The sequence below is a fragment of the Rousettus aegyptiacus genome, unplaced genomic scaffold (assembly GCF_014176215.1).
Source record: "Rousettus aegyptiacus isolate mRouAeg1 unplaced genomic scaffold, mRouAeg1.p scaffold_m13_p_8, whole genome shotgun sequence".
Classification (NCBI taxonomy): Eukaryota; Metazoa; Chordata; class Mammalia; order Chiroptera; family Pteropodidae; genus Rousettus; species Rousettus aegyptiacus.
Window position 1 is genome coordinate 2,160,125 of NW_023416311.1, and position 24,304 is coordinate 2,184,428.

The 24,304-nt window shown below is 50.9% G+C and overlaps 1 protein-coding gene across 2 annotated transcripts in view; it reads right to left on the reverse strand.

Moving 5' to 3' along the window:
• MOSMO (modulator of smoothened) overlaps positions 1–23,998 on the reverse strand; it is a 44,010-nt gene extending 20,012 nt beyond the window's left edge. The window contains exon 1 of one of the 2 annotated variants that reach the window (XR_004952513.1): positions 23,811–23,998. Coding sequence is in view for 1 of the 2 variants with exons in the window: in XM_016155493.2 (XP_016010979.1) it covers positions 23,811–23,916 (106 nt within the window). In the remaining variant the exon portion in view is untranslated. The remainder of the gene's footprint in view (positions 1–23,810) is intronic. The other variant, XM_016155493.2, reaches the window with a different exon arrangement.
• Between the last annotated feature and the right edge of the window lie 306 nt (positions 23,999–24,304).

The window sequence follows — 24,304 nt, forward strand, 5'->3', positions numbered from 1 at the left end:
CGAGCTGGCAGCTTCCTCCCCGGCGGCGGCCTCGGCCCTGTCCCCTGTCCACACTCAGCCCTGTCCACACTCCCGGGCCTCGCGTCCGCCCGGAGCAGAGAGCCCTTCTTCCCCCTCGCTCGAAGGGGAAAAGTCGAGGCCGCGCAAAGGCAGCGACCTCGCTGGGCCCCTCCACCCGAAAGCCTCTCTGCAGCTCGGATCTGTCGTCTCAAAACTTCTCTACGTCGTCCCGAGTCCCCCTTCCAAAGCGTGACTCTCACCCTTCACTTTGTAAAACCAGTTCCCTTCCCGCCCTGTCCTTCGGACTCCGATTTCCCCGGGACCAGCGCTGGTCAGAGTGTGGCCCTGGCACGCGACCGCATCAGATGAGAATCTCGTGTGTGCGTGTGTGCGTGTGTATACGTGTGCGTGTGTGCGCGCGTGTGTGTGTATGTGTGCGTGTGTGTGCGTGTGCGCGCGCACACACGTGTGTTGGGGGCGCGGGTTACTTGCTGAGAAGCGCTGATATCGGGTCCCCAGGCCTACTGAACCGGATTCCCTGTCACTGGGGCCAGAGACCTGCATTTCAAACGCGACCCTCTCACTACGCCGTGCACACTGAGGTTTGACAGCTGTCTCAGACTCTGGGCCTTGGTCTCCCTCCACGAGAGATGCTAATGTCTTTACATAAAGACAAAATGAAGCCAAGCCCTCTCCCTCTAAACAGCTGACTGAGACTCCACGCAGCGCCCCCCCCCGAGCCCCGTGGGGGCGCCTCACCCCAGCACCCGCTCATCCCTCACACTCTGAAACACGACTCTCGCTCCGTCCATCCCACGGAAGCTGTTCTTTCCGAGATCATTCCTGTCCCTGCGATCTCCAAATCCAGAGACCCCCTCGGCCCCATCCTCCTCAGCTTCCCGCGGCGTGCGGCACTGGGGGCCACCTGCCTCTGGCCGCGGCCGGCTGCCTCTGGTGTGCTGAGCCACACGCTGGGGTGGGGGGTGGTTCTCCGGCTCCGGGCTGCCTCCTCTTTGAGTTGGTGCTTTCCCCTTAAAAGTCAAACCCAAGGCACTTTACTCTTTCCAGAATTCTCACCTCGTCCTCACTCTGAGATGGCTACAGAGATAAAAAGGAAAGGAAGCTGCCTGTCGCTCGGCCCGCAAGTGACCGAGTTGGCCCACGACAAATAATTAAAGCTGCTGCTGATGAACATTCCCTGTGCGCCGACCTGTGCGCTATGGGATTTACCGTCTGTCTCATCTGATCCTCGTTACTGCGAGAGACAGGTATTACTATGATTAGGAAACTGATGTGATCAGTTGTGATTACAATTAGGAAATCGAAGCTCAGAGAAGGTTAAGTAAATTAAGTCTCTAAAAGGTCAAGACAGGATTAAAGCTGAGACCTGTCTCCCTGCAAAGTCTGTGGCCGGTACGCTCAGCTCACTGGGGGCTCCCCGCAGGGCACGCGGGGCGGACTCCCAGCCTGAATCGACGCAGGGGTCTCCTCTCCCCACGTCTCCACCCAGGACGCTGAACTCTGCTGGAAAGAACCCGTGAGACTGGGCTCCCCAAGAACCAAAGCCACAAGCAGTGAGCCCCGCAGCCAGACCAGGCCGGTGCTGCCGCCTGGGACCTGCGCTTTCTGTGCCCCCGCTGCTCAAACCGCCTGCCTTGCCGTCCCCGTCCCCCCCACCCCACCGCCCCGCGGAGGGACAGCCACCATAAACCAGCCGTGCGGCCTCACCCCCCCCCCCACCCGGGCCGCGCCTCTCCCTCCCACAGGCCGCGTTCTGCCTCTGCCGCTGCCTCGCACCCGCCACTCGCTTCTCAGGCCGCAGGTGCCGAGCTCGCAGTCAAACTCCTGGCGCCGAGGTTACTGCCAAGCTCTTGACAGCCAGCGTACTTTGCAACGGCCTGACTTCCTCTCTGGTTCACGCCGCTGCTGCCCCTTTCCCCTCGAAAGCACTTCCCCCCTCGGCTCCTGCAAGGTTCCCCTCAAGCCCGGCTGCTTCTCAGCCTCCTGAAACGTCGGTGGGCGTCGGGACTCGGTCCCAGGTTCTGCTCTCTCCCCCCTTGCTTCTCGGACTCTCCCTGGGAACTGTCCCTCCCCACACACTGATGGCTCCTCTGCATCGCAGTCCCGGCCGATTTCTGGGTTTCCCACCCGTCCGTGCACCTGCCCCGGGGGCACGGTCTCTGCTCCGACAGCCTCTCCAAATGAAAACGTTGGGATTGGGGTTAATATTCAAATGGCCTCCTAATGCCCTCACGATCAAGTCCAGATTCTTAACGTGGTTGAAAATGTTCTGCAGAAAATAGTTTGGCAGTTTCTTAAAAAAAAAAAAAAGCTTAACATGCAATTGCCACACGGCCCTGCAACCGCCCTCCTGGGCGTCCGCGCCTCAGGGCACGAGTGTTGACAGCGGCCCTTTCTGCAACGGCCCCAAACTGGCATCCGCCCCGATGTCCCTCGACGGGGGGACGGTTAACCGACTCGATGCACCGCCACCACGGACTGGGACCAGCAATAAAAAGGCACGCACTGACATCCACGCCTCGGACGTCTGCCGCGGCCGGGGGGTTCCCAGGAGGGACCACGGCCGTCGTGAGCGACACAGGGGCTCGGCCCCCGGCCACCGCCACAAAGCGAGCATCGCCGTGACGCGGGCCTTGTCTTTGCTGGTGGAGGCTCTTGCCGTCCACGCGCGAACAGTACAACCCCTGCGAGGCCTGGCTGTACACAGGGCACAAAACCAGGCCGAACTTAACATGCACGCACAAATGAGCAAAGCGCGAGCAAGGAAATGTGAACGAGATCCGTGGAAGGTACTAACGCCGACACCCTGGCTGTGACATTATGCTGTAGTGCTGCAAAAAGGTTCCCTTTGGGTAAGGAACAGAGATGGACTTCCCCGACCTGATAAACAGCATGCACAAAACCCCACAGCCGAGGCGCTTAATGGAGAAAGAGCGAATGCCTCCTCTCCAAGACCGGAAACCAGACTCGGATGCCCGCTGGGGTCACTTCCGTTCAGTACTGTCCTGGGGGTTCTCGCCCAGGCAGTTAGGCGATGAAAGGAAATCCACTAAACTACTGTTAGAACTAATGATGGCTTAAAAAGGTTGCGGAATAAGAGCGACATCTAAAAATTAACTCTTTCCACACACCAGTGACGAGCAATCTGAGAATTAAGAAGGTGACGCATTTACAGTAACAGCAAAAAGAATCAACCAGCCAGGAATAAAGTTAACAAAACAGGTGGGCGCTGCCGGTTTCTGGCCCAGCTCGCGAGCTTAGCCGCCGTCTTCTCGCCCAGAGAATCAGAAAGATGCTGAACAGGCTGAGTAGCGACAGCTCTTCTTAGATCCACTGGAGAACTGAGTTCGCAGGGCAAAGCACTGATTCCGAAACTGGAGAGACAAACAGGTGGATACAAAAAATCCCAAGTTACAGGGGCAGAAACCCCGACGCCCCCGTGGGAACCAGAACCGAGGAAGGGGACCTGGGCAGGGACTGAGGAAGTCGTGGAGGCTCAGTGTGGTCCAGGCAGGGCGTGAAAACTCCCGGGCGGGGCGGTCTCGGGGTTCCCTACATGGCACGAGCTTCTCTGCGAGGAGCGCCCCCAGCGAAGGCAGGACAGAAATGTCCCCTTTGGCCGGCGGGCGGGATGGAAAGCAGCTATTCTGAAATTGGCCCAGAGCATCCTGCTCTTCAAGAGGCCTGGCCTGACGGAGTGGGAGAAAGGGCGACGGCCAGCTCCAGTCCGTCCACCCGAGCAGGGCGATGGGCCCGGAAAGCACTGGGGAAGGTCGCGGCCCGGGAGCCCCGGCTCCCGTAAAAGCTGAGGCCTGATCGGCGCCGGGGCGGCCTCCTCGCCCTTCGCGCTGCACCGTCACATGCACGAGGCTCCCTGTGACAGCAGGGGACCACGACTCGAAGAACCGGGTGTGGCGGGTCTTGTTTAAAAGTCTCTAGAGAACCCCAAAGACAACAAGGGAGATCGAGAGAAAAAAGGACCCTGCAGGAAATTTTAGCCACTGAGACTATCGCTGCAGCGAACAGCAGAGACTGCCTGGCCCCTAGACAGGGGAACATAACACCTCACACACGAAAGGCCTTGTCGTCTCGGTTCCTTAAACCCAGTACAGCTTTCAACAAAAAATTACAAAATATATGAAAAAGATAAAAAATATAGTTTAAAGGGAGCAAATATCATAAGCTAGTTCAGATAGAGCAGAGTGGAACTGTTAGACTGGAAATTTTAAAGAACTAAGATTAATATGCTAAGGGCTCCCCTGGAAAAAGCGGACAAATGCAAAACCAGGTGGGCAATGGAAGCGGAGGTGGAGATTGTAAGAATCGAAGGAAATGGCAGAAATCATGAACACTGTCACGGAAAACGGAGAACGTCTTCGACGGCTCACCAGCACGCTGCACACGCTGGAGGAAGGACCGGTAAGCTCGAGGAAATGTCCATGGGGACGTCCGAAGCTGGGATGCGCAGGGAAGTAAGAATAAAGACAGAACATCCGAAGGCTGCGAGACAAGTACGGAAGGTGTGAGGGCGCGAAGGAAACGCCGGAAGGAGGAGAGAGAGGGACAGGAGCGGCAGAAGCCACTGATCGATGACCCCTGGGAAGCTTCCCACTACGCCGCGAGCCACAGACGCAGGAAGCTCAGAGCTCCAGGCAGGTGAGCACCGGGAAAACACACGGAGCCGTGTCATGTTCAAGCTGCAGAAAATCAAAGACACGCGCGCGCGCACACACAAACCCTGAAAGCAGCCAGAGCGAAAGACAGCGCCGTGCCGAGCGGCAAGGACAGGGGCGACGGCCGCCACGCGGGAAGGGAGGCTGCGGCGCTCGGAGCGCGCGGGGCGGGGGGGGGCGGAGCAGAATTCTGTCTCCAGCAAAATCGTCCTTCGAAGACGGAGGTAAAAAGAAAGATTCTCTCAGACAGAAGGAAATGGAGGGAATGTTTCACCAGCAGACCTGCCTTGTAAGAAACAGCAGAAGGAATTCTCTAGAAAGAAGGCAACGCTCCCCAAGCCGGGAAGGGGGCCGACGCAGAGGAGCGGCGCGAGCGAGGGAGCAAACGAAGGCTGGACGGCGGCTTACGTGCTCCTTATCCGCATCGATCTCGCGGGCAACGGTTGTTCATAACGACAGCAACGAGGCAGTCGGTGGTGACAGTGTATGCCTCGGTGACAAGGAATGGCAGGGAGCAACTGAGCACACACCGGTACACGCCTGCGACGTGGCACAGTGTCATTTGGAAGAGGACGTGGGTTAGTTCTGAATGTGCAAACCCAAGGTCGACCATTAAACGTGTTTTAGCAAGTGCACTTGCACACACTGGACGCTACGACATGTTGGAGTTAGTGAAGATTTAGATAAATGGTGAGACACCCCACACTCGTGGAGGGGGAGACGGAGACAGCTCTCCCCGAACCGACCTCCAGAGTCGACGGGGTCCTTCTCAGAAACCCGGCTGGGGTTCCCACCCGTCTCCCCCGTGGCCGGTGTTATAGAAATTGACGAGCTGGTCCTAAAATTCACGTGGAAATGCAAAAGATCCAGAATAGCCATAAAAAACCTTGAAAAAAGAGAACAAAGCTGCAGGACTCCCCTTCTTGATTTCAAAACTTACTACAAATCTACAGTGACCACGACGGCGCAGCGGAGGCAGGACAGGCAGGCAGACCAGTGGGGCAGAACCGGGAGCCCAAAACGGATCCTTACATTTAGGCCCAAGTTCCTTCTCGGTAAGGATGCCACGGCCATTCAGTGGGGGAGAGGAGTATTTTCAGTGAGTGGCGGGACGGCCGGATACTCCCAAATGAAAGAACGAATCTGGCCCTAATTTGATTCACAGCATATACAAACACCAACTCAAAATGGGCAAGAGATCAAAATATAGAACCCAAAACTCCTAGAAGAAAACTTAGGAAAAAGTCTTCATGACATTGGATTAGGCAACTTTCTTAGATATGACACCAAAAACACAAGCCACAAAAGGAAGAACAGAAAAACTGGACTTAAAAATTAGGAACTCTGGCCCCAAAAAGCGCAGTGAAAAGACAACCTCCAGGATGGGAGGAGATATCTGCGAATCGTGTCTGACAATGACTGTATCCGGTCCATAGAGAGAACTCTTACGACCCAACGATAAAAAGGCAAATGATTCAATTACGAGTGGGCGGAGGGTCAGACAGACATTTCTCCAAAGAAGATACAGAAACGCCGACAGCATATGAAAAGATGCTTCACGTTCTTAGTCATCCAAAAAAAATGCAAATCAAAACCACAGTGAGAAACGATGTCGCATCCACTAGGACGGCTGTAAAGAAAAGCAGATAGATGATGACGAGTATTTGCAAGAATGTAGAGAACCCAGAATCCTCATAAACTGCTGGTGGGGATATAGAATGGTGCAATTACTTTGGAAAACAGTTCCTCAAAAAGTCAAGGATACGACCCAGCAATTTCACTCCTAGGTTTACGTGGACGAGAAATGAAAACGGGGTCCACGCAAAAATGTGTGCACGGACGTTCCCAGCAGCATTACTCGTAATAGCTACGAAAGGCAGAAACACCCAACTGTCTACCGACTGACCAACAAAGTGAAGTCCATCCACTCACTGACCGTTCGGCAATGAATGTAAGTGGCACACGGTGTGTTACCCGTGGCCGAGCCTCGAAAGCATCACGCTAAGCGAAAGAGGCCAGACACCGAAGGCCACACGCCATGGGATTCCAAGTACTCGAAATCTCCAGAACAGGGAGATACGGGGGACAGAGGGTAGATCAGCAGCTGCTCAGGGCTGCGGCAGTCGGGGTCACGGCTGAAGGCACAGGTCTCTCTGCGAGGTGATGAACCGCTCTCACAGCGACTGTGGCGACGGCTGCCCAGCTCCGTGGGTGCACGACAGCCACTGGACTGCGGCCCTTACCGGGATGGGCGGCGTTCGTGGCCCGGGAACCGTATCTTGGTAACAGTCCCCGCGACCCCATCCGCACCCGACGCCGCTCCTCCCTCCGAGCCGCTCCGACCAGGCACACGGGGCTCTCGGGATCCTCACGCGTGACTGTGGTTAAACAGACGAGGCTCCGAGGCTGGGAACAGCGCTGCCTGCCGCCCTGCTCCGGCCATTTCCCCTCTGTCCTTCAGATCCTGGCCTGGGCGCCACTCCGCCGCGGAGCCACTGGTCAGACACCCCAGGGCTCCCCGCGACGCCTCCTCCCTGCCCAACTGCAGGGAGCACTCACTAAAGCTGAGCCTCACCCACTGCCCAGCGCCCTCGAAAGGTAAAAAACAGTTTCCAGAGAATGGGAGAAACTAACTGTGAGTCACAATCACTTCTGTGGCCACTCATCAGCTCAAAATACTTAAAAAAAAAAAGTCTCGCATGACTGGAAATATTTCATTTCCAGTCAAAGCACTGGTGCATAGTTTACGCAGAAACATGCACGAAGAAGTTTATGTCCAGACACCCAAAGCAAAAGTTTAAATGGAAAAATAATTGCCTGCTTGGTTCAGGTAAGCTGTACGTATACACGCACACTGTTTGGAAAATAGTTTTGATTTTCGGATGCTTTCTTGGGTTTGAACATTCCTGCAGCGATGCACGATAGCTTCGGAATCCCAGTCGACGTCCACGTACAGGCGAGTGTGCAAAATAACAGCCCTAAGGGAGGACTAAGGCTCGACGCGTTACCAATTCCGGACCGGGGCGAAGGCGGGGTGGAGAGCACAGGTTCCCCCTCGGGTCCGAAACAGCAGAGACAAACCGCCGACTACACGGAAAGAGCCTGCTGATGGGGAGAAGATGCTCGCAAATAACACATCTGAAACGGGGTTAATATCCAAAATTTATGAAGAACTCATATGACTTAACACCAAAAAACAATTCACTTTAAAAACGGGCAGAGGACCTGAAGACACGTTTCTCCAAAGAGGCACACAGATGCCAATAGACACATGAAAAGATGCTCAAGGAATTACAACCAAAGAGCTATCGCCTCACACCTGTCAGAACGGCTATTGGCAATAAATCGACCAACAGCTGTTGGCGAGGATGTGGTGAAAAGGGGCCATCGTGTTCAGTTGGTGGAATGGCAAACGGGGCAGCGGCTGTGAAGAATGGGATGGAGGTTCCTCAGAAAGTTAAAAATGGAACTGCCCTATGACCCGGCACTTCCACTTCCGGGCGTCTACCCAAAGAAACCCAAACCCCTGATATGAAAAGATAAATGCACCCCACGTTCACTGCCAGCATCATTCTCAAGAGTCACGACATGGAAGCAGACGAAGCGACCATCAGGTGGCGCTGGCGGTACAGTGGTGAGCACAGTGCCCATCGGTAGCCGATTGGATAAAGGTGTAGTACATGTGTGCAATGGAATACTACTCAGCCATAAAAAAGAGGGAAATCTTGCCATCTGTGGCAACCACGGATCCTACCACGGATGGACCTAGAGGGTGTTGTGCTGATTGAAATAAGTCAGACAGACGGAGAAAAATGCATTAAGATCGCACTTACGTGTGGAATCTAAAACACAAGCGAACGAACCAAACAGGAAGAGTCACAGATGCAGAGAACAAAGCGATGTGTGCCAGAGGCCGGGTGGGGGCTGTGTGGGACACCTGAAGGGCTCTGGGAGCGCAGGCCGGCGGTTACGAAGCGGTCCCGGGGCGGGGAAGTGCAGCACGGGGGACCCGGCCAGCGGCACGCGGCGGCCAGGGCGGCCGGCGGGCACCGGCCTGACTGCGGACGGCTCTGCAAGCTATATAAATGTCTAACCACTGTGCCGTACCCCTGAGACTAATGTATTACTGCATGTCAACTGTAATTAAGAAATTAAAAATAAAACAACACAGAGACACCCTCTGTATAGATTTCTTCCAACTTAAGAATGGACTTCATAAGCCATCTTGCTTGGAAACTTCCAGAATCTGGGGGTGTGGGGTGGAGAAACATGAGTTTAAGGAGAGAAGAACCTGAGACACAGTCTTTTTAGATTGCCATTAATTTGGGGGTGAAGTTGTTTAGCAATATGGCAACGTAGAAATGTCTACAAGAGAGCCAATAACCGCTTAAAAACCTTTATGAATGCAACAGCATTTTCTGTCTAGAAGCTTTAAGTGTCAATTGACTGCTAAACACTTGAGTGATAAAATGAAAGGAGAAATAGAAGCTTCAAGACAGGAAAGGATAACGAAGAAAAGCAAAAGAGAACTTTCTCAACCATGAGATCTCGGAATATGTACACGACATTAAAGTATGTTAGACTTTTCCCCCTAGACGGGCGCTAAGGCCAGAGCACTATAAATGTCAATTCACTTCAGAAAGAACAGGCATGCCTCTTGCGTGCTATGAATCACGTACTAACGGCTCAGAGCAAGCACACTCTCGAACTCGGGGCATTCGAAATGCCAGGAATGTATATTCGACAACCTGCCTTTTGCAGCTTTTGAACACGAGCGTGGCAGCGAGGGGGACACAGAGCTCTGCTCGCCCCAGGGCCGCGAGGGGGTGCGCTGCGGTGTGAACACGGGGCGCGACAGGTAACTCTACCGCCTTGGGGAAAGGCTTTCAAAACGGAAAAAATGAAAGGAAATATGACGCGCAATTATATAAATATATAAAACAGTTCTTAAAAGAGGTTAAGGATAGTCAGAGGTAAATTAAAAAAGGAAAGTTGTTTTAGAAATACATTTAAACCAGCCTTCGGGTATTGCTGTAGGGGTACGTGCTTCTGACGTTAAGATCTTCTCTCACTAAATTCCAGGGTCCAGTATTGCTACAATGATTACCATCAAACAAATATCACAACTTGTACTACTTAATGCAACTGAGTAAATTGCAATAAAGGAAAAATGCATTTGTACATGTAGGTACATATGTATATGTGTGTATGAGTTTGGAATAATTAGATTCTGAAAACCTTAAGAAGGAAAAACTCCAGCAAATTTGATTGATAATGACTTTTATCAACTTTATCAATTTTAACCTACTTTATATGCTCTGGATGAAAGACATATAACTCTTAAAATGCATGCGCCCGACCTAGGAAAAGAAATGAAACCAATAATTTAGAACTACAGAAATTTAATGACCTAAAAAATTACAGACTTTAAAAACCGAAACTGCATCCAGATGTTCTTCCAAAAGGTTCTGGTCAGCCAGGCACGCCAGGACTCCCGGAGACTGTTCTCCACGGTTTCCGTCAGGCCAGCATCCTCAAAGGAGCACAGAAAACCTCACGCCGAGGCAGGACCTGCGGGCGGGGGCCGAGGGCGGAAACTCACAGTCTTGCGGCTGCAGAAGTGAAGCAGGCACCAGGCAGCTCTCCTGCTCACTTTCCTAACAGAATCGCAACTGTTTGGGTCCAGAAAAATGTAGTTTCGTCCTAAGCTCTACTTCAAAACCTTCACAGTGAAGGGCATTCACGGTGAATTTCTGTTCCCCATCACTCAGAAGTCTGGAGGAGATGACAGGGTCAATGACAACAGCTGCCACCACATTCTGGATGCTCGCTTAGTGCCGGTCACAGTGGTAAGGACTTTATACACACCATTTAATTCCCAAAACAGTCCCATGAGGAAACTGGATAAAGGGCTAAATAACTAGGTACCAGGGACAAACAGCTGGAGTTAGAGCAACGAGCTAGGTCTGATTCTCCAGGTATGCTCAAATTTTGCTATTTTGTACAACAGTTTAATATGTCTTAAATATTCGTTCGGAGATTTAAAACCTTAGAAACATCAACAAAGAGGTCTCATGAGCACTGACTTCTACACACTCCGCAAACAGCTACTTTAAATGGAAATACTAAAATAATTTTCTCCAGGTGTTTAGAAATTCAGCTAATCTAATAAAGGACTATAACACTTTTTATATTCTTAATTCTTATTAAAAAAACAATTTTTCAAATTCATCTTATTGTCAACCTTATTAAAATTTTGTTGAAATACTGGGCCTAGCTCTTCTGGACAATTTCTCCAGTATGTTGTATAAAATAATATTTTAAAGCCACACTCTTCAAACAATTCCTTTTTGATTCTGCTAATTCAAGAAGAGGGTCTTTGAATGCTGAAATTTTTAACAGGAGTCTGGAGATTTACTACACAAAGTACTTTGAGCAAGATTCAACTAAATTCTTGTACAGTTTATTCCCTCCCATCAATTTAAATCTTAGCAAAATCTAAACTAGCAGCTTGTGTACTCAAAGGCATTTACGTATTTTCTCCCATAATCATCCCCTTCGCAAAGGACACAGAGTTCATTTAACAACCAGTTATTATGTGTTTCTTTCATAGCTATTTTTATTTGCCTTCTTTAATGAATGAATCGTTTCAAAATCAGTTTATAAAGTAACACTTGTTTCTAGTATCTCTCATGTGAAAAATGCAGGTCCAACAACTACATTCTTTAATACCCTTCCCCTCTCAACACCAGACCACCACAGGATGTCTTAAATCACAAATAGATGCATGTCTTTAAGAATACGGCTCTCTCCCGGCCAACTTCCAGGCTTAGCTATCAACAGACTGTTCATAAGTAATCATGACTTTGACACCAGCCATAACTCAAGAAAACTAGCTATTGGTAAAGTAGAAGGAATAAGAATCAAGAGAAAAATCTGTCAGGTCATCTTAGAATTTGTAAAGTGGGCGGGAAGAGTTACATACCCTTAATTTAGGAAGACAGATTTCAAAAAGGTTGGCATGATTACATGGAATGAAATTCTCGAAAGAAAGGAGATCTGAGAGGTTAAGAAGCTCTTGAAAATGTGTGTCAGGTTAATAATTAGAGACGATGCCAACAAAAGAAGGGGGGGCACTGAGGAACCCGGGCTGGTAGCACAGGGAGACTCACCTGAACAGCACACCATTTAAAGGAAAGGCGGCGTGGTGTGACGAGCAGGACACCGCCCAGGAAGGATGCCGGGAACTCACTCCCCTCCCTGAACACGTTCCCCATCAGCAGAACGGGAATAGCGCTTCTCGTGAAGGCCAGCTCCGGGGCACTTGCTGCCTTCTAAGCTCAGGACTCCTTTGCTGTCTGTTTTGTCCCTAGGCTGGATCCCGTTAAGTGAGCACAGGATGAGCCCTGTGTTTAAGTCACTTGATTTAATTCTTTTTTCTTTGGTAGTTACTTTATCAATGGTTTCAATTTGTATTCAATATCAGGGTTTGCCTTCTTCCCATCATTTTTAATTTTTCGAATATGTAAAACATAGGCAGGGTCCAAAGAACGCCCACTCATCCCATTTCATGGCAGTGGGGGTACTATTCCTTATATCAGGTAAAAATCGTCGCCATTCGCCCATGGACTAGAATCTATATTCAAACACAGTAACATTTACATCCGCAGCCTAAAAACACATTGTATTGATGATCCATTTTAAGGTAACTGCCTGTGGCTATTGAAAAGACGAGGGCTAAGAATCCTCAGAAGTCAGTTCCAGTAACTACTGTTCACGTACACAGTGCTCCGTGCCAAGCACTGTGTTTCACAGACGTGAAAGCTTTAGCCCTCGGAGGGGTGCTGGTCAGGATCACGCTGCTGGCACGTGACGCAGGGACAACTGGGCCCGAGACGCAGACCCTGCTGTCGGCCCCTCCGCCGTGTCTCCCGCGTTCTGACCGACCTCGCACGTGGTCCTGCCATGTGGGGACCGCGGAACTTAAATCTGTCCCGGCCGACCCAGAAACGTGTGACCCTAGGAGAATCACTGTATCATAGCTTTCCCGCTATTAATGAAAAAAATAAAACGTAGGCAAATATGGACTAGGTCTCTTTGGAATATCTGTAAATATTACTTAGACCAAATCGACTGCACGAAAATGTATTAAACACCTTTGGGAGGTAAAAGTGAATCAATTTACTCAACTTTCTTCTCCAAATCCCACTGAAATGACCAAAGAAATATATATACACATACATATGTACATATTTTTTCAATTCTATAACAGCGTGGGAAAGTGATGAGGATTACCACTGACAAAGCGAAATCACTGAAGAATTTCTGAAACGTACGAGAGAGAGACCAGGTTCCCGGGCAAGGAGCACCTGCCTCTGTGACGAGACGGGGAGGAGGCAGACGGGAGAAACAGGTCTCTAAAGCTCCCGGGATTAGTCCCCTATCGATGACATTCCAACATACAAGCGTCCGTCCTCCGATCCCAACCCCCTCAGCCCCGTGTAGAGCGGGACTCCTGATGGTGACCTGACGTCTGACGGGGCGGTCTGCATGCTTCAAACAGGGCTCGCTGCTACGGGTTTTCAAGTGGTTCAATGAATAACTTTTAAAATTTAAATTAAACTCTCAGTCATCATCTACAGGAGAGCAAAATATAAAGGTTCTCATTGTCTGGTGCACAATAAGCAAGTGAACAGGACTCTGACCGCCATCTCATCGGCCGCCTGTGATTACGAGTCACCCTTTGCCCTCGCGACCCTTCGCCCACACACTCGGACCCTGACTTGGGCTCGTGAGCCCAGGGTCATGGTTTATACCCTCAGCCAGGTGCGGGGACCCACTGTCGGGCCGCAGAACACATCCATGACCCACTCGGCAGGAAGCAGGCTCACAGGATGTGGACAGTAAATCCGGCCTTGTCACTGGAAAACCCCCAGCCCCGGTTCCCTGCGATGTGCAGGACGGCGCCTGCACGCGGCGGCGGGCCAGGCAGACCCGGGTGGGGACCAGGGCGCGCTACAGTGTGCGTGGAAACGAGATGCGGCAGCCAGGCCGGACGCCGCGACGTGCCCTCCTTAAAAGCTCGGACTGCTGTTGAGGACTGGGTGACGGGTGAGCAAGCGACTGCGGGATCGCAGTCTACGGATCCAGCGTGGGACGAGGTGGGCCCTCAGCTGCCGCACATGCCGCACTGCGCTGGGTGTCTCCGCCACACTCAGGCCGACTCTAACGGCCACCTGGCACGGGAGGAGGTGCGATCCCCTCTACAGGTGAGGGGACTACAGCTCAGAGGTCAAGTAACACGTCCGAGGCCACGCAGCGGACAAACGACGGAGCCAGGATGTGAACTTGAGTTCTGACTTCAACCCCCACGCTCTGTTCGCTATAACTTTCTGAATAAAATAATTCTCTAAGAATTCGACATACACTCACTTTCATTTTGAGTCGGGAGATGGGATTCATGAGGATGAAGGAGGAACACAGAACTAGCTTGCAGCTGATGAAAATAAAGAAAGAGCATTTAGGTTATTTTTCGAGCCCAAACGAAACATCTACAGCAAGGCCCGAATAGAAGCCAAGTTTCAATAAATCAGATCTACGCTAGAAAACAGGGCAAGTAAATAATCCCGGGTAACCGTGGTACGGACATGCTGCCGTGAACGGGCGCAGCGGAGGAGGACACTCTAGGCCGGCAGATCGAAAACCGTTTTATGACGACAGTGGAGACACGCTTGTGGGGGGAGGCCGCCGGCAGGACAGAGACCTGCAAGCGAGAGGGGCCGCTTCGGGCCGAGAATGAAAGCCACAAGCAGAGGCCGAGAGGTGAGAATGGAGGCGGGGTCTAGGAGCAGCCGGTGCTGAGCGGCAGTGACAGTAACGCGGGCGAGAACGGAGGTCACAGGTCACGCGAGAGAGAGGCCGCTCGCAGCCGGACGGAGCGTGGCTGGAAGGTTCTGGCACGAGCCTGTGCCGCGGCTCCGGGCGAGACTTCCTGACTCAAACGCCGGCTCCCCACGTGCCCGCCGTGGGAACCCGGGCAAGCCGGAGCTCCGGGAGGCGGGCCGCGGCACTCCCATGGGCACGCTGGCCGGGCTCCACCGGCCAACACGAGCAAACGGCCTAAGAAAGCATCTGTCACAGAGCACGCTGAGAAGGGCTGTACTTATCCGCTAGGAAGGCAGACTTGACGGCATGTACAGAAACGGACTGGAAAGGAAATCTGCCGCCTCCCGGGCCCTGGCCTCGTGCCGCTCCCCCTGCGCGCCCGGGGACGCGCCAGTCCCCCTTGGTGCTCACACGCTCAGCACTAAATGCGACTGTCGCGCTCCGACTCAGCTCCTCCTGGCCCACCTAAGCAGGCAGCTGCACTCACATCTGACACTTGTTTCACGTGTGGAGAATTTCATCTTCCCGAACACAGACCAGTTCCTCAGGGATAGCATCCGTTTCCACCGGCTTGCATGCAATCCCTCGGAATACTCCGTCCACGCTCACGGACCCCACGGACCCCGAGGAGCCCTTGGCGCGAGGCTGGAATGCTGTCCAGGGGCACCGGGCATTCCCGCGGGAAGATTCGAGGAACGGCCGAGCACACTCCAGATGTACTTTACCAAGGGGAACGGTCCTCTCTCAATGAAGTGGCCGTGAACGAAATGGCCGCAGAGATGTCTGACTCTGAGGTCCGCGGTCTGAGCAGCAGAGCTAACCTGAGCGCAGCCGTCGTCACAAAGGACTCCTATCACGACAGCGCAGAGCAGCCCGACCGCGTTCCAGGTGAACGCACACCTGACTGCGGACGCGCCGCAGATGAAGACACCGGCGCAATTCTGCCGCCGTGTTCTCACTTGACCCAACGGCTGCATTTTTCTTTGCTCCCACTGAACCTCTCAGGATAGCCGGGTCTGGTTCCTCGCTGAACAGAGCTATATTAAAAGTCGACAGCTGCCTTTTTGCTCAATATACACAACAGCGAGTGTCAAAATGCCAAATGTGACCTTTTATTTATAGCACAGCTGGTATAAAGAGACACACAGAAAAGTGCAGGCGTTTCCTAATTAAAAAAAAAAAAAAGAATAGTGACTCAAAGAAATGCCAGTTGGCTTCAGAACTGAACGGGAGTCGAACACCAAGATGTCGCGTAAGCAAACGGCACGTGCTGGGTGGTACAGGCTCCCCGCCACCTGAAGCACCATTGACGGCAGCGCCCGAATCCACACGCCATAAATCCCAAAGGAACATCACCTTCTACTTGTTCATCTGGTGAGGCGCGTGTGGTAGGAATTCTCTTCCCTGCAATTTACAGCCAATGAGCGAACACACAGTAAAGTTTAGAGGTACATTACTGAAAAGTGACTTTGATCCAGATACTTGTTTTCAGGTACCTTGACAGTCAAAGATGCTTAGGTCCCCCATGGTTCTTACCTAACCTCGCTTGTATTTCGACAACGGCTTTTCTCGATATTATTCTTTATCGGTCTACAGTCTATAAGGAATGAAATAATGCAGCCACTAAACCTGGATCAACTTTTGTTGAGTATTCAACTTTTTGGCAGCTAGCTAGCTGCTAGCTGTTGGTTGGGCAGAGAATTCTAGAAAGTACTTGGGAAAAAATGTGTAGCTCTTGCATTTGAAAATAAAACATTCTGACAACTAAAAAGATATGTGTCATGTTTACATAAATCATCATAAACAGGTAAAGCTGTAAATGTGAAATTTATCCCTGTATATTGTCACTGCTGTCACAGTACAACGCAATCTCCTAAATTATTCAGAGGCTATAAAACAAGTCGCTATCTAAATAATTATCCATTCGAGTTGCATGATTAAGCTCTTATAATTCGACAATGACATTTCCATATAGGAATACTGCATCATGTCTCGATTTCGCCTATATGATCATGCCACGTGGCCCGCTTCTTAAGCAAGCACTGAAATAGGATATGGAAAAAAAATACAGTTGCATTACAAAAGCTAATGGCAACTAGAAAACATTTTATTCCATTAACAAAACTAAATTCAGTTGTACTATCTGCCAGGTTTCCACAACCAGCTATCTCATGTATTTCGAACTTATTTTCAGCCTTCGAAGTGATGCTAAGTGACTCCTGATGCTCCAATTGTAAAGCTGTACTGACTACTTGCTCTTAAATGTATGCATTTAAGGACGATTTCTGAACTAAAGAATGTTCACGAGTCATTGCAGTTACTACTCTTTAATCTATAGGAGAACTGGAAGTTGGGGTCTGAACCTGCGTGACAACTGGAAATGACGAAAGAAGTGTGGATCGAGTCTGAATGACGTAATTTCTATCAGTAAAAACCCTCCACTATAACTAGTCCAAGGTCAATTACGTGCCTAGTGAATAGTGGGACCTGGATTCGCTTACGTGTTGGTGTGACCCCGAAACCTGAGTGCCCCTGCCTTTACGCTTGGCTGCCTTTCCCTTAGGAAAGCTCTCCAATCTGTTCCCCAGACACACACACCCGGTGGTCGTGGGTCTCGGTGCTACCCGCGTCCCATCGAGCTCATGCTGCCACTGCAACCGACTTCAGCCTCTCCCAGACTGGCCCCAGCTGGGTTTCAGGAGTATTCAAACACACCGTGTCACCTTAAGTCTCTTTTTAGAACAAGGCAAGCCATATGTAAATAAATAACATGATAAACAAGGGAAATGTTTAAAAATTACGATGTTTTGATCTTTTACGTACTAATTACGACTAAGGTTTGAGCAGAGAGGAGGCATTAGACCATGTGCTAATTCCTTACATGCCATGTTTCATCTCCTCGCGACCGTCCTTCGAGGTAACTACATCAGTCCCATTTGATAGCCGAGAAATCAAGTAACGCGCCCCAAATCAGAAAGCTCATAAAGGGAATCTGAGAAATCGCGTCCAGATACGTCTGAGTCCCAGCCCCACAGGACCACCCTGCTGCAGCGCGAGCCCCGCACACGCCCAGGGCTTGTCGGGACGGGTCCCGCGCCGCGGCTGCAGGTGACAGCAGCTCAGCAGTGGGGACTGCCGCACTACGCGTCTGTCCCGTGACGGTGCCGAAGGGGGCTCTGGCAGCCGAGGGACAGGAATTCGACCAGCCCCGCCAGCCCAACGAACGCAGTGACAGCCGTCGCTCTGTAATTTCCTTTTCTGCATTTCCTTCCTTCTAGTGATTTCCATTTACACACGCTTCTGTCCATGGGTTTGGCCCCAAATTCCCCTTTTCCAAAACGTTTAGGCCTACCAGCGTACAGCCTTCATCCCAAGGTGGCTACATCTCTGCTGATAACGGCAAAAAGGTGACTTCGGGAACTGAGGTTGCAAAGGGAAAACATGCTTTGTTCAGGGAATCTAATCTTATACTGGGAAATGCGGCCTACGCTGTGAAAGTCACGGTGCCGTGAGTGACGTCCTGTGAACACTGTGAGAAGACAGGTCTTTGAATTTTTTATCACAGTTCTTACCATTTGATATGCTGAAATAATGCTAATCATGTCACTTCTCTGGCAATAATATTTGGCAATAAAACGGAATGAAGGACTGATACTTGCTATAATACGGATGAGCCTTGACGATACTATGCTAAGTGAATGAAGTCAATCAGAAAGGACGACGTAACACGCGATCCATTTTCAGGACATGCCCAGGACAGGCGAATCTAGAGGCAGAAAGTGGGCGGGTGGTTGACTGGGAGGCTGGCGGGGCGTGGCTGCAGGTCACAGGGTTTCTTTCGGGGTGCTGACTGCGGTGATGGCGGCACACTATGAATGTATTAAAAGCCACTAAAGCGCACACTTTAAATAGGTGAATTTTATCGTTATGTGAATTGCATCTTAAAGTTGCTCTTGAAAAAAAAAATTTACTAAAAAAAAAAGTCAAAAGGCCATCAAAGAAAGTGTTAATGTTTTTTAAAATGAAAGAGAACAAAATGCCAAGATTTTTGCCCTCTTAGGTAACCCGATTCTGCCCTTTGCTACAAGTCACATCCAAAGTGACGAATGATGGGGTTGGTTTAACAACTGGTGTCACAGAGCTCCTTCCTGCCCAAGCACCTTTGCGATCACTGAAGTTGTCATCACGGTTCAGGAAAAAGGGATTAATAATTTTCTAGTATTTAAAAAACAGGTTTGCTTTGGCAGCTTGTAATTTTAATGCGTTGAACCAAGGACCTTCGATAGGCAGGCCAGGAGCTACCTTAGGATCCTGAACCCTGTGAGACAGATGTCAGCCGCCACAGTCCCCTGTCTGAGGTCTACCAGGATATCCTGTGGAGACGGCATTAAGTAATAAAGTGGGAAATGACCCGCCCACACACAACCGCAGTCTTTCATTTCCCCAAGCACCTGCCAGTCTTTATAGTTTATATCTAAGAAAAAAGAAAACTCTTTCTCACAAAACGATAGCCATCCCTGAGGTTTCAAACAGGTAAAGCTCTCTCCCTGTTTCTGATGGGTGGGGTGGGGGAGGGGCTGTGAGAACAAGGCTGAGCTTATCTGTGTTCTCTCTCTCCATCCTTCCGAGGTCGAGGTCGGGAGGGATGACTTCATCTGACTGGCAGTTTAGGAGAAAAGACGGGGCATATGTGGCCCAGCCTTTTGCCCTTGGGAGCGCTCGCTGTCTCTGCCCTTTAGGCTGAGAGTCACACAGCGCGGGGCCCCCGTCCTGTCTGCGGCTGGGTGGTTGGGTCCGCTCACTGTGGAGCTCCAGTAAGAGGAAGCTGCCCGTTCACAGACAGAAGCCACATTCCCCAACAACCTCCTTATCGGGAATAAAATAACATTTTGGCTCCTGATCGCCTTATTCTTTTCCTTCCCTCGATTAGTTCAGAATACAAGCAGGGAAGAGGGTATCAGTTATTAAGACCCTTTATACATTTGCACATCCAATCTGAGCGATTTTAAAAAGGACAAGAATGAAAATGTTTTCAGGAATGAGTACCGTGTGACAAACTGCAATGTGGATATGATCGCCAATTCTGGAGAAATCTTGATTACACATAAGGGAGATGTTCCTTCATGCTAGAAGAGACTTTGGGGGAACATCTGGAAATCTTCATAAAGAACACTAGGCAAATCCATCAGGGACGACTGAGAACGGTATAACCCCAAACGATCACTGGAACCCTTGCTGTAAAGGCTCATGCCTTGATCAAGTGAGCTCTAGATGATCTACATTTAACAGAAGCAGCTCTGCTTAATCGTTGATCTTGTTAAAATTAACTCAAAACTAAAAAAAAAAATTTCACAAAAAGTTTCTCTTTAGGGATGAGAAACCAGTGACAGTGAGGTTCAGGGGGTTATACCAAGCAAGGGCCACCACAGGAAGAGTGACACCCAATCTCCTTCGTTCCCGATCCTGTAATCTGGCAAAAATTTCAGGCACTGAAGAACTGTAATCTCATTTAAGGCCATAAAAGGTACGCATAAGATATAGGTAGTACTTCAATGACGAGTTGTCGCGAAGGGGGTTTAACACAGACACTCAAATCTCACATGCAAAGCATTGATTATGTGAGAAAAATGTGGAAAGGACTATCCATTGGCCAGATAAAGCGAGCCTAAGGAATCAAATCAAGTCGGCAATGTGAAAGTGCTTTAAACACTATAAAGCATCGTATAAAATGAAAGGCGTTGCTGTTGATGTTCGGTTGATGTAATCTATGTTCATTTCACCGTATCTTCACAAGTCTGTGCACAGTCTACGAGCTCAGGAAATGTTACCACACACAGATGAAAATAAGAGGAATGCACTTTCTCTGCATCTGGACCACAGCGATGGAAATGAACAAAAACTCTGCCCTCAGAAGCGTGGGCCACAATCTTATCACATAGCGTGTTAGTGGGGATTTTAGCACATTATCCGTTTGATTGTTTGTTCTTGAACATTTTATTTCCTTTTGTCGTGGTTCATGTAGAACCTGAGGAGTGGAGAGACCGGAAGGCGGAGCTGAGAGGCTGAGAGGGGAGGAGCAGGCAGACTGATGGCGAGGTCCGAAGCCAAGAAGGAAGACAATGAATGTATTTGATTTGTGCTAAGCCTGGCCATGTTATTCTAGGTGTTTTCTTATTTTCGAGAACACCTAATAAACATGTCTGTTCTCACAGTAACGAGTTCTGAGCTTTAATTCAAAACTGGGGCTCTGACACCTGCTATTATTAACTAACGCGGCAAGACGACAGGACCTCACTTTTATTGAGCACCTACTATGGGTTTTACACGGATTAACGCAATCATCACAATAACTCAATGAAATGGGTACCATTATTGCCCCTACTTTACAGAGGAGGAACTGTAAAGGGAGAGGCTAAGTAAACTGCCCAAAGTCACAGATCTAGAAGTGATGAAGTTTGGGTTTAAATCCTTAGTAGTTCACTGCAGTGGTTTTACAAGTACATTCTGCAGAACTTTTTGGCTCCAGGAATTCTATTTTCAAAATAGGTTTTGTCCATTTAAAAATCATCATAAAACCTCACAATCAAAACTTTTATACGTTGCATGTAATGTACCAAAGAGAACCAACACGTTAACTTTTTTTGCTGCCAGGTTAAGTCCCTTTTGTGCAGATTTTAGAATAAAGTTAGTTCTGTCACCTCTGAGATTTTATTTGAACTTCCTGTAAATGTTTCATTGATTTGGAAGTTCTAACTCTGCACTGATATTTTTCTTTCTTAACTAAAGAATGGATGTCTGTTCAGGTAAAAGTGAGTACACAAGCCCAACCAAGCACTGGCAAAGTTCAGATACATCCTATTACAGTGCAAAAACACAAGAATGAACAAAGAAACATATTATCCTATTTAAGTCCTGGGCTTACTGTCTGACATAGTTAAGGTAAGAAATGTGGGTTAGATTTGAAGTTGAAAATTTTCCTACTATCTCCTTTCTAGCTACAGAGTATTTAACTAAAGGGTATCCTGAGATGGCAAGGGAAACTGTTAAGAAAAAATCACCTGTCCCGCTCCACTTCAGCCATGTACCTGGACACTCCCCGCTCTTCCCTGTGCCGTATCACTCACTCCTGCTCAGGTCTTCGATCTACTGGGTCCCTTCTTCCACCGACCACATACCAACTGCTATTCATGGCCCAACCCATCAGCTCTGAATTCGCTTTTACTCTTGACCCCGCTGTGCTTCCATGAGGCATCATGATAACGGCATTACCATCAAGCCCTAAACACCCTTGCCCGCCTGTCGTTTTGAGGCGCAGAGCTGGCAAACCCCAACTCTGAACGAAGCCTCCTCTGGCTTTCAGCACACACTGGTCCCGAAGCAGCAGAGCACTCCCAGAGAAGGTCAGCTGGCGATGGGTCATCACGCCGCATGTTCGTGACCACCGACTTCAAGGAGGCTTCAACGCTCCTAGACCTTCTTACTGTGCCACCGGATGGCATGCTCTCTCTGCAACTACTTACTGAGGTCCAGTATTTTCTGTTTCCTTCAAACCTTGGACTTCTGTCCCTACCATCTCCACGGAGACTCAGAGCAGAAGGCTTAGCCTACTAGCTTGAAGGTGTACTCATCTGACCCTTGCTCTCCTTAGAATACGGGAGCCAAACCCTTCCCCGGTGCTCTGAACGCGGCCCTTTCCCGCCTTCTCAGGAGCGTTATTCTACTTATCTCCTTCTCCCGCACAGGTAACAGTTCCTTCTCTCACCTGTATCTTTCCCATGGAAATTCAGTCTGTTTCATGCAATAGGATTCTATCTGAAACTTCTCTGCAGAAAGGACTTTTCCTGCTAAAACAGTGAAACCTCTTTGCCATTTAGGACAGCCTTTAAAAAAAGTCGCATAGAAAGAGTCACTGCACACACAATTAGGATAAAAACAAGAACAGATCATGAACTGGATGTCACACACATAACTACAAACTGGTAATGCTGATGTCACCAACATTTTCAGAAATATATCCCATAGTTCCACCAAATCACAAACCGTTCTGATACTTTCTTTATACTCTTCACAATTAAAAACTGAGATGTCACTGACCTGTAACATTGTGTTTAAGGTGTAGGATGTGTTGTTTCATACCTTTGCCTATTGCAATCTGGTTGCCACCACAGCATTAGCTGACACCTCTGTCACATGATGCTGATACACTATGCTTTTACAATTAACAGCTCTGCTAAAACCGTCTGGGCAAGAAAAGGAGAACTTTTTAGAGTGTCATTTTAATAACCAGTAAATCTGACAGTACGATTTTGTGTTACTAGGTCTACATGAGGGAGAGAAGGGAGGGAGGAGGAAGCAACAAATGTCCCAGCTACAGCTTTTTTTTTTTTTCCTAAGAGCTAAAAATATTGCAGGATAAATACAGAACCATAAGTAATACTTAAGCAGTCTGACAGCTCAGCAATCATTCTTATAACGAATTACTCACGGAGGGAGCCTGACATCCTCAACCCCCAGCGTCCCCTCCACCTGCACCGAACAAGCGGTCAGAAAACCGGCCCGCTTGTTAATTTCCGTCGGCTCCCAGACAGCTGTGACCTTAATGACGGTTCGGTGTCACAGGTCTGGGCGCGAGGGAGTGCGCATACGTGGTGGTGGCCCCGGGTGAGCAGAGCCTTGTGCAGGCTGTCGCCTGGGATGCCCCTCGGCAAGATGCCGCCTCTGTCCCGCCGACAGCCCGCCGACAGCCCGGCAGCGGTCCTGCGGGCCCCGCTGCCCCTCGGATGCGGCGTTTCGTTCTGCAACTACTGCTGAGATCGCTCCGGCGCTCCGTGAGAGATGCTGCTTAACGCGAAGTTTATTATTAAGTGGGCTGGGAGCTCCCGGGCCTAAAACCCGGCCGAATGATCACCGCAGGGACTTCAGAGGGGAGCGGGGCGGCCAGCCGCCGCCGCCGGCGGGCAGGGGCCGGGCAGCCGGGCCCCCGGGCCCCCCGCCCCGGCCGCGGCCTCCCCGCCGCTCCCCGCGCACCTCCTCCCGCGCGTCTCCCTCCCGGACTTTCCCCTTTGAAACCGAGGACGACGCTGGTTCCTCCGCGGTCCGTGAGGCCGGGCGGCTGTCGCCCCTCGGCGCGACCCCAGGGCCGGGAGCCGCCGGCGCGGCGCAGCCCGGGTCCCCGGCGCCCCGGTCACCGTCCCCACGCCGGCCTCCCGGGCCCCCCGGCCCGCCGCTCACCCGCGGACTCCCCGGTGTTGATCCAGTCGGGGTTGGCGATGCTGGCGATGGCGAAGATATCGGCGGCGAGGAAGAGGCATCCTGAGATGATGGTCAGTTTATCCATCGCCCCGCCCCGCGCCCCCCACCCCCCGAGCCCCGGGCAGGCCGCGGCCTCACGCCTCGCGCGCCATGGGCCGCCGCCGGGGCCCGGAGTCCCCGCGCCGCCGCCGCCGCCTCGCGCCCTCCGCGCGCCCGGGTCCAGCAGCCGCGGCGCGGCCCGCACAGCCGGAACCGCTGCGCGCCCCGGAAGCGCTCGGCGGCGCGCCCGCCCTCACCCGGAAGCGAACGCGCGCCGCGCGCACGCGCACGCGCGCCCCCTGCCGCGCACGTGCCGGGCCGGCTCCGCTGCAGGCGCCGGCGCCCCGCCGGGGACGAGACGCACGCGTCGGCGCGGGGCTCGTCTTCTCGTTGTGAGGGTATTGCTGTCGCTGTGCGGATTAAGTGGGGTCCGT